This window comes from Ochotona princeps, chromosome 6 (genome assembly GCF_030435755.1).
Source record: "Ochotona princeps isolate mOchPri1 chromosome 6, mOchPri1.hap1, whole genome shotgun sequence".
Taxonomy (NCBI): domain Eukaryota; kingdom Metazoa; phylum Chordata; class Mammalia; order Lagomorpha; family Ochotonidae; genus Ochotona; species Ochotona princeps.
In genome coordinates, this window is record NC_080837.1 from 36,286,448 (window position 1) to 36,301,653 (window position 15,206).

Below are 15,206 nucleotides of genomic sequence, written 5' to 3' on the forward strand. Positions count from 1 at the left end.
CTGAAGAATGAGATCTTTGCACCTGCTGCTTCGCTGTCCTTGGTTAGAATAAGTGTGACAGGAGTTCTTGAGGAGCTTCCAGATCTGGGTGAGCCGGGGCCAAACCTAGGGCCGTAATACTCCTCCCAATCCCCCTACCCTCCTGCACTCCAGCTGCGTGTGACTCACCCTCCATTCCCTTTTTGGGCAGAAAGGGTGGCTACAGAGAGCCTTCTCACAGGCTCTTCTTGGAGATCCGGAGGTGCTGCTTCCGGGATGGCACCTGGACAAGGTGCTGCAGGCACCCCTCATGCTTGTGCTATTGTCCTTCCCTACAGTGCTTTTGCCAGATACCCCAATGGAGTGGTTGTGCACTACTTCTGTTCCAAAGAGGTGAACTCGGCTGACACCTGAGCCCTGCATCCCAGGACTTGCACAGACGGACAGCTCAGCCATCCCAGAGAGGCCAATGAGCAGTCAGCCTTCAGCAAGCAGGGGCTGCCACCAGCAGGACTCTCCCCATTTGGACACAACTGGCTACCTTGTGCCCTGAAACCTCGCGGACTCATGGGCTGGCGCTGCCAGCTTTTTGATAGAAAGAGATTAGTTTCACCTTGCACCGTGACGTTGCGGGCAGTTCCAGTGTTCACTCTCTGCTGGACAGGAGGAGGTGCACCATCTTGCCTTTGCATCCCTTCACCTGCATAAGGAAACTTCTCACAAGTGTTCATAGCCACAGGGTTGTTTGCCCAGCTCTCTGTGGAGAAGCGCACGGCCACACAAACCAGACGGCTAGCTCATGGTGTGACCCAGCAGTTCCCCCAGAGCAGCTGTCCCCTTCTCCCCACGTCCCCTCAGTGGTCTCAGCTTCTTCCTTTAGGTTTTGCTCTCCTTTTGCGCTATTTATTGTCTTCCTTTGCCTCGCCCCTGACCACCGCGCTTTCCCTCCCACGTTTCGAACACTCGGAGTAACCAACATTGAAATGGAATAAAGTGAGAAGTGAGAGGAAGTGTGCGCCTGCAGCAGCGCTGCACTGCATTGAGATTGGATCGTCAGGCAGGTTGTAAACAGAGGCTCTCTGGCTGTCCGCTCTGTGCCTGAAAGTTTAGCGACACTGTGGCTGGGAGAGGGCCCTGGAGCCTGCCCTCAGGGCTAGCAGTGGTGGTACTGCCAGCCGAGCATCTACAGTGTCCAGGCAGACCTCATCAGGGGCACGCACTCCTTCTTTGGCAGGCAAACAGGTTGGTGCCACACTCAGGAGCATGGACCTCATGTGTCCAAAGCCTTTCCCTGTCCAGCAGGTCCCCATCTCCCTGCCTCACTGCTTGGCCCGGCTGTCGGGAGCTGGAGGATGGCACTGGAGCATGTAGGCAGGCTAACTGAGCTGCACACAGGGAACAATGACTGGATGCTGGCCTGCAAGGGAGGTGTTCAAGGACAGCAGCCTGGGGGGTTTACAGCGAGAACTCAGCATCTGCTGAGGGAGCCCCTCCCAGGCACACAAGATGATGTCCAGTGCTGCACGGGCCCAGGGTTCCTGCATCCCATCCTCCTGGGGGGGCTGTGCAGAACTCAGTCTGGTTGCTCAGTGTCTTCTGTGGTAATGAAGATGAGGCTGGTGCCCAACACTGACAGCTTCAGTGGCCTAAGCTCAGCTGTTTGTCAGCTGCAGCGGCAGGCCACGGTTGGACCAGCTGCTGGTGGAGCTAAGTGGCTGGGGTCCTCCCTGTGGGTGTTCCCCAGAGAACAGGTGCCAGCAACACCACTCACAGGCCGGGGCCTCTGCTCAAAGCTGTGAGGCCAGGCAGCACTCCCTGAGAGCCATGTAGGACAGCACGTGGAAAAGACTGGACATTGCTACCGCAAGAGCTGTACTGCCTGAGGCCCCATATGCCTACCTGGGACACACTTCCCCTGTGAGGTCAGCAGTGAAGCTATGGACCAGGCAGGAAGGGCCTCTCTTCTTCCGGGCTTTGCTGTGCTGAGTCTTGTCACGAATTGTGTGAAGCAATATGTGCTTTCTTCTGTTCTGGTCTCCATACGTGAACCCCACTGTCCCAAACTATATTCTTCCCTCCCTCCAAGGAGGGCCAGAGACAGAAAGCTGCTCTCCCAACAAACAATAAAGCAAGAAGCCATACCTACAGAGGCCTCTTTTGTGCCCACTTCTGGTGATGAAAATAACAATGGGAATGGCAGTAACTTGTCTAAGAATTGGAAAGACTGTTGTGGGGAATGGAAAACAAAAGAAAATTGGCAAGAGTAAGCCAAAGAGTAAATCATTGGGGTGCTGCTGTAGACCACGGTGGTGTTGGCAGCACAGAAAGGGAACACGCTGGGATTCTGCAGGGTTTGGCCAGCCCTCGCTTCATGTCATGTGCAAGAGCCTTGGGAGGAAGTGGAGTGGCTGGTGCTGAGCAATGTGTGAGAAATGCAGATGTGTTGGGCCTGCTGTACCGCCCCTCATGAGCTGGCCATGGCCATCCTGTGAAGGAACATGGCTGGAGCCCAAAGCCATGACTTCACTGAGGCACTGGACCAATGCTTCAAGGACAGAGTGGAGCAGCCCAGAATAACCCCCACTCAAGACTGTTCTCCCCAGCCCATCAGCCTTGGGCTCCTGTGATGCAGGTCCCTGGGTCCCCCTGCACGTCTCCAGCACCTCTGACAGCCACATCACATCATCTTTAGTTCTGGGAGTTTGGTCAACTGATTTGCCCAAACTGATTCAATTTGGAGTCTTTTCTTCCTTGGAAATTGTGTCAGCCTTCAGCCCTAGGCCTTGGGGAAAAGAGGGAAGGGATGATAAAGTTGGGTGAAGAACAGAAATATATCTGCCAGAGGTTCACTGGCCTCTCTGTGCCTGGAGATCCCCAGGGACCTACAGGATCACAGCCCTCAGCAAAAGAACCTTCACCCTCAGTGATCCTGGGAGGTAGCTGGAGGGCAGGAAGTCCTTCCCTCCGGTAAGAATATGACCTGGGATGGTCCCTCCGCACACCCGGTGAGCCAGATCCCCAGGCTGAGGCTCTCAGCAACCCTGTGCAACCAAGCAGCTCCACATCCACCTGAGTCACCTGGAGAAGGACACAACTGACCTACCTGAGCAAATGAGGCCACAGGCACTTCCGGGGCTGTCAAACCCCACCTCCAGCTCTCAACAGCTCCGCCCTCCCCGCCCCAGGGCTACCTGTTAGACCTGAGCCACAGTGGGGTGGGCAGCTCTGCAATACAGGCAGGTGAGGCTCTCTGCCGGCAGCTGGGCCGCCCAACCATGCTGTGGGACATTTGGGCACGGTGGCTGGCCGGCAAGGGGCTGCCCCTTGTGGGGGCTGCACTGCTGCGGGAGAGAGAGAGGAGGGAGCCACAATGGAAGCACCCGCAGGTAAAGTACCTGGCTTCGCTTGGGAAGCGCGGGCTGGAGGAGTCCTGGGAGCAGCAGTGTCCTGGAGACCCGAGGTCAGCTCCAGGGCGGGGATTGGGGTGGGATTTACTTACTCCAAATGAGCTAGCAGTGCTTGAACTAGAGAGATTGGCCAAGACTTTGGCTGGTGAGGAAGATATTGGCCTTTGGTTTTGCAGAAAATGTTCTCATGCAGCTGTGGAATTTAGGGCAGGAAGACAAATGAGAGGGTCTGTGGAGACGTGGAAGCAGGAGTTTCATTTCCAGCAGGTTGCAGTCTCTAGAGGTGACTCCGGAGCAGAACCAGCTCAGCTCCCTTGCACCTGTCCTTATCAGGGAACCCATGGGTGGAATGCGGCCCTCCGTTCTCACGTGACTCCAGCTCTCCAGCTGCACCCAGGAAGCCTCAGATCTGTGCTGTGTGATGCCCTTGACAAGCTCAGCTGGCCAATAGCTCAGGATTGAGCCAGGCCTGACAGATGCCAGGGTCCTGGCTCAAACTCAAGACGCTGAGCTCTTTCATGTCTGGGTCCTAGCAAAGGCCTCCTAGACTTGCGGAAATAACATATTGGTGATATCAATGAAGCCTGGCCAAGCTGCTGAACTGGGAGCCCAGTGTTTGGCACCTGAGTCCCCACCCTATGTTCTATTGTTTCAGCGGGAAACCCACCCCTATTATGACCTCCAGGTGAAGGTGCTGAGAGCCAGAAACATCCAGGGGACAGATCCATGTGAGTGGCCCCTCCCTACCCGTTCTTCCTTGATTTTTCCCGGATATCACCTCAGGACTCAGCTGGGGTGAATGTGTACGTATGTGTGCATGTGTGTGTATATTTAAATCTATGTATGCTGTGAATACATGTGAGTTTGTACATGTGTGTGTCACATGTACATGCACAAATGTACATGTGTGTGCGTGTGAGCACCCATACACACCTTGCGAGTGCACTGGGAGGCATCCATGATAAGGACAGGCAGTGGAGGTGCCAGAGGGGTACACCAGCAGACTCCAGCAATCCAAGCCCAAGACTGACAGCCCCTCCCCTTGCCACCCACAGTGTCCAAAGCCGACTGCTATGTGAAACTGTGGCTGCCCACAGCATCCCCTTGCCCTGCCCAGACTAGAATGGTAGCCAACTGCAGCGACCCTGAATGGAACGAGACCTTCCACTACCACCTCCATGGTGCCGTGAAGGTGAGCTGGCCAGGACTGGGCTGTGGAGGCAGAGACACACTCTCAGGGCACTGCTTGCCCCCATCTTGTCTCAGACTCCACCTCCCTCCTGCCCTTATCCCCAGAATGTTTTGGAACTCACCCTCTGCGACAAGGATGTCCTTATCAGTGATACGCTCTCCCAGCTCCTGTTTGACCTGAGCAGTCTCGAACCTGGCCAATCCCACAGGCACACCTTCTCACGTAACAGCCAGGTGAGCTGTGCCTGTGCTAACAGATTGAGGAAGTCCCACATGGGCCAACCTGTGAAGACATGTGTGCCCTACTGTGCCCACAAGGAGCCACAACAAGTCTATCCCTGGCAGGCAGGGTAGTGGTGGCAGTGATTGGCAGGCGGGAAAAAAGGGCTTTTGGAGTTTTTTAATAGTCAGTCACCCTACTCCACCCCCAACCCCTGTAGGACTCGCAAGAGTTGCAGGTGGAATTTGTCCTGGAGAAGAGGTGAGCCCTTTCGTTTACCCTGGAGCCCCACATGGTTGAGCTGAGGAGTCAACAGCCAGCCACCATGTCCTGTGCCAGCCTGAGAGAGGCTGGCCTGCTCTTGTCACCCATTTGTGTGGTGGCCAACAGGACCCCATCCCCAAAGCCATTGTCAGGGGGCCACATGGCCAAGGACCCATGGCCTAGGAGTCCTTCTTGCTTTTGCAGCCACGTGCCTGCGTCCACAGTCCTCACCAACGGGGTGCTAGTGGTGAGTAGGGAAGCCCTCCCCACCGCCTGGGGGCTCTTCTGGACCAGGGACAGTGGAGAGTCCCTGCAGAGCCCATCAAATCTTAGAGGGGACCACGTCTAGGGAGAAGTTGCCTTGAGCCTGAATGGATTGCCCAGGACCCCACCTTCCTCTGTTACCCAGTGAGGCCCCAGGCCTGGGGTTGTCCCAGAAGCACTCTCAGGGGCCCCTCACTGCCCTTTCCCAACAGGGGCCTGCTTCCATTGAGTCCTGGGAATGGGTGGGTGTGACCTTGATGACAAGAGCCCTTGGGAGCTGTTTCCTAGACCCTGCCCTCTCCTATTCCTCCTCCTCCCCTCTCTCCTGATTTGGGCCCTGTGAGCTGTCTGGTTCCTGGAACCTTTGTTTTCCCCAGACCCAGCCGTGTCTGAAGATTCAGGGCTCCCTTGGCAGAGATGGGACGGCCTCACTTTGGGACAATGGTGAGTCCAGCCACAGCCTGGAGTCTTGCCTCCTCTCCCGGGGATGCTAATGTTAGGAGCAGAAGGTCTTCCTGGTTTCAACACTGTTCAGAGCTGACCAGGGAGGAACAGATGGTCCTGGACTGGGATGGGAGTGCATTTCCTGTTCATGGAGGTGTCAAGTATAGAGGTTGCATGAGTTCAGTGTTGCATTACCACAAACAGGCACGAAATCATAGAAGTATTCAAGCTGTGCTTCCTAACCACACATCTGGGCTTCAGCCAGGGCTAGGTGTTGCAAGTGTTACAAGTGTTGCCGTGAGGTGGTGTAGGTGGTGTAGCATGGTGGCAGGGCCCCTTACGTCCGTCTCTCACACCCGTCCAAGCTTGTTCTTAAAAGACATCACAAGAGAGCAAGCCCAGTTGAGCAAGAGACATGCAAGCGTGCCTGGTCATGGCCTGGTCACTTATTGATGTGTCACCAGCCACAGCAAGGCACCCGGTACAGCCAGAAGTTGCAGAACAGGGAAGAGTCGTTGGGAAGGGTGGAGGGTGGAGAGGTGGGGGGTCCCCTCCTCTCTCTGCTGCCCAGAGAGAGTACAGAGGCCCCAGAGTGGAGGCTACAGCAACAAGGGTGCCCTTGGAGGACAGGGCTGGGCCTATCAGCTGAGTCCTGCCTGGGTCACACAGAGCCAGGCTGTGCGCCTTCAATCCTTGTAATAGCCTAGACAAGCAGGCACAATCATTATCCTCTTTTAAGTCAGGACACCCAAGCTCACAGAAGAGCTAGCTCTTTCACACGGCTAGTAAGTGGTTGGGCCAGGACTAAACCCAGAACCCCTTTCTCACAGCTACAGGCTCAGTGGCATCTTCCTGCCAATAGCACATCTAGCTCCATCTCAGTCCTCAAACCTTGGTGCGAATGCCTATTTTCTTTCCTGATCTCTGCTTCCCACCCTGGTCAGACCCTGTCTCCTGGTCTCACCCTGTCAGGGAGGGGCTGCAGGAGACAGAGCCAGGTTGCTTTGTACTCCCAGGCTCGGACCCTCTGTGTCTCTACTGCCATCACACCATGAGCATATGCAGGGTCTGGGTCACTCTCCGTGGAGGTTGCACACAACCGGTTCTCTCTGGACCCGTACCTCTCTTTCCATAAGGCAGTAGGAAAGAAGGCAGCAGCCCCGCCTTCCCAGCCCAGAGGCCCACCTCTGCTCCTGCTTCCAGCCAGGCCTTCCCTGTTGCTGCCCTAAGAGGCACCTCATCCTCTCCAGGGTGCTGCATGCCCAGGCTTGCTTCCCCCTCCTCTGCACACCTGTCACATCCTACTCCAGTCTCACACTTTGGATAATAGAATCCAGAACGACTCACAGCCTGGGCTTCCGCTTCCCTGCCCCTGCCTCTCGCAGGCAATGAGCACAGAACTTGGATGGGAGAGCTCCCAATTGCAAACTGGTAATTAACACCTAACAACAAATAGGAAGTTAATTTTATATAATCATACACCGTGTCATTAATATCCTCACTTTAAAGTCCCCAGCCCCACAGGCTAAGAGCAGGGGCCTTATCTGTTTCCTGCCCGTAGGGTTCAGTTCTGCCTCAGGCAGGGCTGTGGGAGCTCCAGGGTCCTTCCTGACAGGTCCCATCCCATGGTTAGCCCTGGTAAGCCCAGGGTTAGCATGGGTGCAGAGTAGGCCTCTCCCAGGGGCAGAGCAGGCCCCTGTACTGCCGCCAGCATGAGTGGCACTGACGCCCACCCACTTCCGTGCCCCACTCGGACCCTTTACTCTCAGGTCCTGCCCAGATCCAGCTGGCAGTGCCCGGGGCCTATGAGAAGCCCCAGCTCTTACCCCTGCAACTTGCCGAGGAGAAGGGCCCTGCACCCACCTTTACCTTCCATGTGAACCCAGTGCTGCGCCCCTGGCTGGAGGTGGAGCTGCAGGAGAAGCGGACGGTCCTGCAGGTGAGTGAGCCCCAGGTCCAGGGTGGATAAGGCGCTCGGTTCTACCTGCTGGTGCACAGCTTCCAGCAATGCAGCTCTTTGCCCATCCCCTTCTTCACAGGATGACCCAAGCTCTGAGCTGGAGGCTGAGAGCCGCATGCTGGGCAAGGAGGACATCCCGCTGTCTTCTCTGCCCCTGGGCCAGGAGGAACGACATCTTGTGGTCCTGGGGGAAGTGAGGCTTGGACCACTCCTCCACCCTGGGATGTTAAAGGGTGGTGGGTAAGGGGGAGACACCTGCCTCCATGACCACCCAGAGAAGGCTGGAGGAGGGGTAGAGTATCAGGCCAGCCCACAGCTGGGTCAAGGTATCCATATTGGGCCACAGTACCCCAGAATAGGAGAACAAGGGCTGCAAGTGGTGAGTGGAGGACCCTGCTTGCAAGCTTGGGACTGAGCTGTAATATCTTCCAGGGCCTGGAAGTGGTGCTGAGCATGCGGGCAGAGATGAGGTGAGGAGAAACTCTAGGATGGAAAAGTTGGGGAGACCCCCAAGCCAGGGAAGCCCACCATCCACTCCCAGCTCCGGGGCTCATAGCCGGTCCCCAGGATGCTTTTTGAGGGGTTCCACAGAACTCTGGGTGGGCTCCATGGACTGGGTCCTCCCCCACTGCATGGTCACCCAATAGACCACCCCTACCTCCACCTGAGGTAGCTCTGGGGACCTGGACCTGCGCCTCAGCTTTGACCTCTGCGATGGGGAGAAGGAGTTTCTGGACAAGAGGAAGCAGGTGGTGTCCAAGGCCCTGCAGCAGGTGCTGGGACTGAGCAAGGCTCCGGAGAGTGGCCAGGTACAGAACGGGAGGAGGACCCAAACCCCAGAGCCACTGTCAAATCCCTCTGGTGAACTTGTGTGACTCAGAGATGAAAGGAAGCTCTAAGGAGGATGGAGGCAGGACTGCCCACCTGCACGAACAGGGACGAGTCAGGACCCAGTAGGGAGTTGTGAGCAGACATCCTTATCTGGTGTACCGCGGACCGGTAGGCTTCAGCCGCAGCTTCTCACATACTCACAGTCTGAGGTCAAGGTGCCCAGGGTTGGTTTCTGATGAAGCCTTGTGTCCTGATAAGCGGTGGCTGGAGGAGAGGGAGGCATTACTATTTCAAGACCAGAAAGTATTGGGGAAGGAACTGGAAGTTTTGGGGTGCAATGCTCCAAACCTCCATGGCAAAGCTAAGCAGCTGAAAAGTCTCCAACTCTGATCCCGGCAGGTCCCCTCTGGCCCCGGAGAGGGCCTCCAAGTGCTTCTCCCATCCCTGGGCCCAGAGCAGGCTGCCAGAGGCTGTCACTTTAGCTTGGCAATGTCTAGAAATGTTTTTACTGTTGCTCCAGTGATGGGGGAGGTGGAGGGAAGCTCTGCCACCTACTGGCTAAAAGCCAGGAATGCCACTGAACTCCCTATAGCAAAGAAGGCTGTGGTCCCCAAAGTCACTGGTACCAAAACATGGACAGTGCCAGAAAAGCCTGCTTTGTCTGCTTTTGCTCTGCCACCTAGGCTGCCAGAGAAAGGCTTTCCTGTCCTCATGGTTAAAACCCACTTCCAGAACCCACAACAACTTGGGTTTGTTGGCACGTCAATCGATAGTGGCTGTGCCTTTATTTTCACCTGTGACCTGGGAAGACCTTGGGTGGCTGTGATGACTGCATGAGGTCATACAAGTAAGGCTCTTAGAAGAATGCCTGACACCTAGGAGGGTGCTTGAAAAAAGTCCACAGACAACATAATTCAAAGCTGCTTATTTGGGGACTAAAAGTTTTGAAATCCATGCAGAGTTTTCTCACAGAAGCATTTTCTGTAAGTCCTCGAAAGACCTCTCGTGTAAACAAGCATACAAATAACAGGAGTGGTAGCATCTGTCCTTCTTCCCAGGTACCTATAGTGGCTGTTTTGGGCTCCGGGGGTGGAACCCGAGCCATGTCTGCCCTGTATGGTAGCCTGTCGGGGCTGCAGGAGCTCGGCCTCCTGGACACTGTGACTTACCTGAGTGGGGTCTCTGGGTCCACCTGGTGAGTATGCCTTGGTGTTCAGAGGGAGTCCCTGGGATAGGACTGGAATCCTGCATACAAGAGGGTTGGAAGGGACTGAGGGGCTCCTCTGGGTGGTGGGTCTGGGGCAGCAGGTACAAGCGATAGGAGGAGAGACCCCTCAGGGTCACCTGCCTCCCTGCCCCTGCATCCTAGACGTTTTTCCATCCACAGGTGTATCTCCACTCTCTACAAGGACCCAGCCTGGTCGCAGAGGACCTTGGAGGGCCCCATTGAGCAAGCCCGGGCTCGGGTCTGCAGCAGAAAGTGGGGGGCGATGTCTCCAGAGCGACTTCAGTACTACATCCAGGAACTAGGGTCCCGAGAGAGTAGTGGTCACCGCACGTCCCTCGTCGACCTCTGGAGCCTCCTTATAGAGTACTTTCTACACCAGGAGGTGAGAGGGGGCAGTAAATAAATGCACACGGCTTCCCTCTTCCTCCTCCCTCAGGCAGAGGGCTGAGACCTGTGAAGTGGAGCCTGAGGTCTGCGCTTCTCTGGAGACGGGAAGAGTGAATTACTAAGGTGTGCGCCTGGCCCCACTTTCAGATACTCAGGTCTGGCACCTGTAGGTTTCAGAAGTGATTCTAGCCTGCAACTCAGTCACAACGCCCCGCCACCTGGAGGCTGCTCTGAGAACTGCAGGCCCAGACTGGGCAGGGAGAGGATTGAGAAGTCCACCCTATGGTGTGTGGTCAACTATCAGTGGAGGGCAGAATCACAGGTGCTCTTGCTTCTGCATTCCCTAGGGATTTAGTTTCTAGCTCATAAAAGGGACTGGCTTTCAGTGATGCCTTTCATATCCTCTTGCTTTCTTATCTGGGATGTGTTACTTGGAGCCCGCAGTAGTCCTGCTCAGCTTCAGCCCGCAGACAAGTGTCTCGGAGAACCAGACATGGTGACCCGCAGTTGTTCTGCAGTGAGCCAACCTCAGGTCATGGGAATGGTGACCATCGATTCCTAAAAGTTAAGCTGCCTCCTTCCTGCCTGCCCAGGAAAACCCTGCCAAGCTATCTGACCAGCAGGAAGCAGTCAGCTGGGCCCAGAATCCTTACCCCATCTATGCTGGCATCAACGTCTGTCCCAAAGTCAATGCTGAAGATTTTGCAGGTGTGTGGCATGAAGGTGGAAGAGGGGTTCACATGGGACAATGCCTGGAACATGACTCGGGCCTGAGGGCCCTGATGGGCAGCTTCTGACTACTCTGCCTTCTTCTCTGGCTCCCCAGAGTGGTGCGAATTCACCCCCTACGAGGTTGGTCTCCCAAAGTATGGGGCTTACATTCCCACTGAGCTCTTTGGCTCCGAGTTCTTCATGGGGCAGCTACTACGGGTGCAGCCGGAGCCCCGGATCTGCTACCTGCAGGGTGAGTCTGGGCTGTAGAGCTGGGCACAGGCAGGGGCCCAGGCCAGGCCCTAATGTAGGGGGGCCCTACCTGTCTCCCCAGGCCTGTGGAGCAGTGCCTTTGCTGGCAGCCTGGATGAGATGTTTCTGAAGATAGATGGCTCGGGCTTTGGCTTCCTGGACAGGCACAGGGGCAGTGTGGACATCCCAGGTGAGGGACCCCATCCTGTGCCACTCACCAGTCATCAGACCCTGACTGAAGGACAACAGAGGACTTGGCTATTGCAAAATGACTTCTAGATTGGTGCCATACCTTTGGTCTCTGCCCAAGAGGCCCTGGGTGTTGGTTTGCTACTCTGTCCCCTGTTCTGGTGGCTCCCCTTGGGCTGGCCCTTCACTGTGCCCCACAGCCCTCTGTGCAGGGCCTTGGTTGCCTTGCTTCCTGGGTCTGTTTGGCTCAGCTTTCAGGTTTCAGCTGAGAAGTCCCCTCCACTCTATCCCTCAGGGCTGGCCGAGGGTCTTGCTCCATGCTCCCACAGCTCCACTGTGGACCTTACACAGGGCCTGCATAGGTTTTAATCATCTCTGGCTATGACTTTGTCCCCCTGGATGGAGTTCTGAGCCCTGGTAAAGACAGCCTAGTCCCTATTTTCTTATTTTCTTAGCATAACATGGCATCCATGGTAACCATTCAGTGAGTGTCTTTATGACTATTTATATATTCAAAAGACAGAGTTAGACAGAGGGGGAAAAGAGAAATCCTCCATCCACTGGTTTCACTCCCCCAGGTGGCTGCAACAGTCAGGACTGGGCCAGGCAGAAGACAGGAGCCCAGAATTCCATCTGGGTCTCCTGCATGTTGGTCAGGAACCTAGGCCTGAGGGCCATCTTTTGCTGCTTTCCTGAGGCATAAGCAGGGAGCTGCATTGGAAGCATTAGGCCTTGAACCTGTATTCCTGTGGGATGACAGGTGGCAGGTGGTGGCTTAACCCTCTGTGCCACAGTGCTGGCCCTTCAGTGAGTGTTCCATGTGCATTAAAATGCTGAGCTGAAGTTTTCAAAAGAATGGGAGATCATGGCAGATTTGTAGCATCCAGGTTAAGCTGCTTCTTGGGCCCAAGACCTACCTGTTTCCAATCCAGCTCCCTGCTAATGTGCCTGCTCTGGGAAACAGTTTGTGTCCCTGCCACTCACCTGGGAGACCTGGCCAGAGCTCTTGACCCCTGCTTTGGCCTGTCGTAACCCATCCGGAGAATGAACCAGTGGATGGAAGATCTTCCTCTCCATCTCTCTGTTGTTCTGCCATTCAAGTTATAAGTGAATAAATACCATGTCATTGGGCATCTTTGGACACATGTAGATTTTGAAAGCAAGGTCCATTTGAAAGGAATTGTGTGAATCAGTGGTTGGAAGCATTGGGACTGGTGGGAGGGTCGCTGTTAGGACGGATGTGGCTGCCCCATTGGCTGCTCCACCCCTGCCCAGACGACTGCCCAAGGCTGCAGGTGCAAGACCCGGCACGGCTGCGCACACGGATCTTCACCCCGCAGACAGCCTTCTCTCAAGCTGTGCTGGACCTGTTCACCTCCCGCTTCACTTCCCCCGAGAGCGTCAACTTCATCCGGGGCCTCTGCCTGCACCGTGACTATGTAGCTAGCAGAGAGTTCATGACCAGGAAAGGTGGGTACTCCTGGAGGGGCTTCCAGAGTGGGGTCTGAGTTCCAGTCTTGCGTCAGCTGTACATTGATGGGAGGAGGATCTTGTCCTATGCTGCGGAGGGGTGGGGACACAGCACTTAGAGAGAAGGAGAAACTACAGAGAACTTGGCCTGTCCTTGCAGCCACACACCTGGACACCCTCCCCAACCAGCTGACGCCCATGCAGGACTGCCTGTGCCTGGTGGATGCAGGCTTCGCCATCAACTTGCCCTTCCCACTGGCCCTGCGGCCCCAGCGAGCTGTGGACCTCATTCTGTCCTTTGACTACTCATTGGACAGGCCCTTTCAGGCAAGGCGCTACAGAGGGGTGTGGGAGGCAGAGGCAGCTGGCTCTCTAGGGTGACCAGGGCTCCCCTCTATGGGTGGAGTGCCCCTTGCTTGCTGCTGGCAGCATGTGACTCCCCCATGGAAGAGATGGTGGGGCAGGCCCTAATGCGTGGAAGCTGCCTGTAGCACGCCCCCAAACTGGGCCTGTGTTACTATGGTAGCAATCAAGCCCCTTATTAGGACTTAATCTAAGGCCAGGAGGCAGTGTGCCGATGTTGTAATCTTGCTGTGACCTCTGGCTATACTCCTGGACCAGCCCTTCCTTCCTGTGCCACCTCTTTTCCCAGTGACAGCCTGGAATGGGAGGAAGGACCATGCTAGCTCCAACCCTAGCCTCATGTGATCACTGAAAGTCCTCCTGAGTGGCTGAAGCCAGCATCTTGACAGGGACAAAGAGGGGTGGGGTGGGTTGGGGAACAGGGGAGAGGCAGTCAGTACCATGATACTGGAGACACCGGGTAATTGACTGTTGTACCCTGCCCAGCCACTGTGAATTTTCACAACTGCTCCCCTAGGTAGCTGTTCCCTTTGTTATTTTTCTGGGGTGGAGGCTGACCCACAGGTGCCTTAAGTCACTGAGCCGTCAGAGGCAGAGCTGGCATGGAAGCCTGGGGCATGGGAGCCCAGGGGTGGGATGGCCAGGTCAGGAGCTCACCTCCCTGCACAGGCTTTAAAGCAAACGGAGAAGTACTGCCTGGAGCATGGCATCCCCTTCCCCAGCATCGTGTTGGGCCCTGACGACATGGTGCAGCCCCAAGAGTGCTATCTGTTTGTGGAAGCCAACGATCCCCGCTCGCCCATCGTGCTGCACTTCCCCCTGGTCAACCGCACCTTTCGCACGCACCTGGCCCCAGGTAAGGGGAGGGCTGGACCTGGGGGTGACTCCAGTGCCCTGGGATGCTAGACCAAAGGACATCCTTCTCCTGGACAGTCTGAGCCGCCTGCATCACCTGCTGCTGTCCAGTGCCACCTGCCCCTGAGCATCCAGCCAGGCCATCTCCTCCCAACAGGCCTGCGGGCTGAGATGGGGAGTCAGCTAGACATCCTGGGGACAGGGGAGGCATGGGCACTGTTGGCTGTAAACCTGGGGGGCTCCAAGTACCCCAACTTGGCACCACTTCATTTCCACACCTGCAGGTGTGGAGCGGCAAACAGCCCAAGACAAGGCATTTGGGGACTTTGCCATCCACGGGCCAGACACCCCCTACGGCTTGACTGACTTCACCTTTGAGCCTGAGGAGTTTGACCGGTTGGTGGCCCTAAGTAGATACAACGTCCTCAACAATGTAGATTCCGTGAAGCGAGCCCTCCAACTGGCTCTGGACCGGAGGCGAGCCCCACACAGCATGGCTGGCCAGGAGGGTTGTGGCACAGAAGGGAGGCTGGGGGGCTCTGGGCCAGGAGTGGGTAGATTCTAGGGGTGGCTCCCGTTGCCCACCCCTTCGCAGGGAGCTCAGCAGAATTACACCATGGATGTGGGACAGTATCTTCTCCACATATTTCTTGGACGTGATGGGTGGGTAATCTCTCCAAGGGCCATCGGAGATGTCAGGCAGAACAGAGCAGGACTCATTTCACAGTGCACTGTGCTGAAACACACGAGAGGGTAGCAGAAGGTCTGGGCTTCCTAGGCCTCACCAGAACAGGAGCCCTGAAAGCTGGCATGCAGACTGGTTTCTGCAAACAGGGCCAGTCCCCCACTCTGCCCTTCCCACGCTATACTCTGGATGCAGTGCTGTCAGAATAAAGAGGGGTCATCAGTGTCACTGACCCCACAGCAGGCACAGCTGTGAAGAAATGGGATGCCAGGGAGCAGGAGGCTGGGCCAGGGCTCTGACCAAGCAAATGGTCAGCAGGTGCAGGACTGACCTTAGTCGGGGCCTGAGAAACACCTCACCAGGGTTGAAACTGGGAGCCAAGCCAAGGGTGGAGTAGGGGGCAGGTGTCAGATAACCTGATCAGTCTGACTCCTGCTTTTACACAAAGGGGCATCTCAGTCTATACCCATCCTAGTCCCAGCCCCTGTCCAAGATGGCTGGCAATA

The 15,206-nt window shown here is 56.1% G+C and overlaps 2 protein-coding genes across 4 annotated transcripts in view; both read left to right on the top strand.

Annotated features, from left to right (window-relative positions):
• The window catches only part of VPS39 (VPS39 subunit of HOPS complex), a 43,564-nt gene extending 42,802 nt beyond the window's left edge, over positions 1-762 (top strand). For all 3 annotated transcript variants that reach the window (XM_004578152.4, XM_004578153.4, XM_058666006.1), the window contains one exon: positions 318-762. In XM_004578152.4, the coding sequence (XP_004578209.1) occupies positions 318-393 (76 nt within the window). In that variant the 3' untranslated portion in view covers positions 394-762. The remainder of the gene's footprint in view (positions 1-317) is intronic.
• Positions 763-2,998: 2,236 nt separating this feature from the next.
• On the top strand, positions 2,999-14,946 carry PLA2G4F (phospholipase A2 group IVF). The gene is made up of 20 exons (XM_058666007.1): positions 2,999-3,365; positions 4,042-4,114; positions 4,442-4,578; positions 4,683-4,811; positions 5,018-5,058; positions 5,266-5,308; positions 5,703-5,769; positions 7,539-7,708; positions 7,809-7,922; positions 8,162-8,199; positions 8,403-8,538; positions 9,619-9,755; positions 9,948-10,170; positions 10,769-10,883; positions 11,002-11,139; positions 11,221-11,328; positions 12,603-12,797; positions 12,958-13,124; positions 13,830-14,016; positions 14,300-14,946. Exons 1-20 carry the CDS (start codon positions 3,255-3,257, stop codon positions 14,578-14,580), a joined length of 2,610 nt encoding a protein of 869 aa, XP_058521990.1. The 5' UTR covers positions 2,999-3,254; the 3' UTR covers positions 14,581-14,946.
• Positions 14,947-15,206: the final 260 nt, after the last annotated feature.

Bases quoted from the DNA above. Each gene is read 5' to 3' on its own strand.
- PLA2G4F (XM_058666007.1), top strand. From the start codon at position 3,255: ATGCTGTGGGACATTTGGGCACGGTGGCTGGCCGGCAAGGGGCTGCCC. The intron at 4,115-4,441 runs GTGAGTGGCCCC...TGCCACCCACAG, and splicing joins CATCCAGGGGACAGATCCAT to TGTCCAAAGCCGACTGCTAT. The intron at 10,171-10,768 runs GTGAGAGGGGGC...CTGCCTGCCCAG, and splicing joins AGTACTTTCTACACCAGGAG to GAAAACCCTGCCAAGCTATC.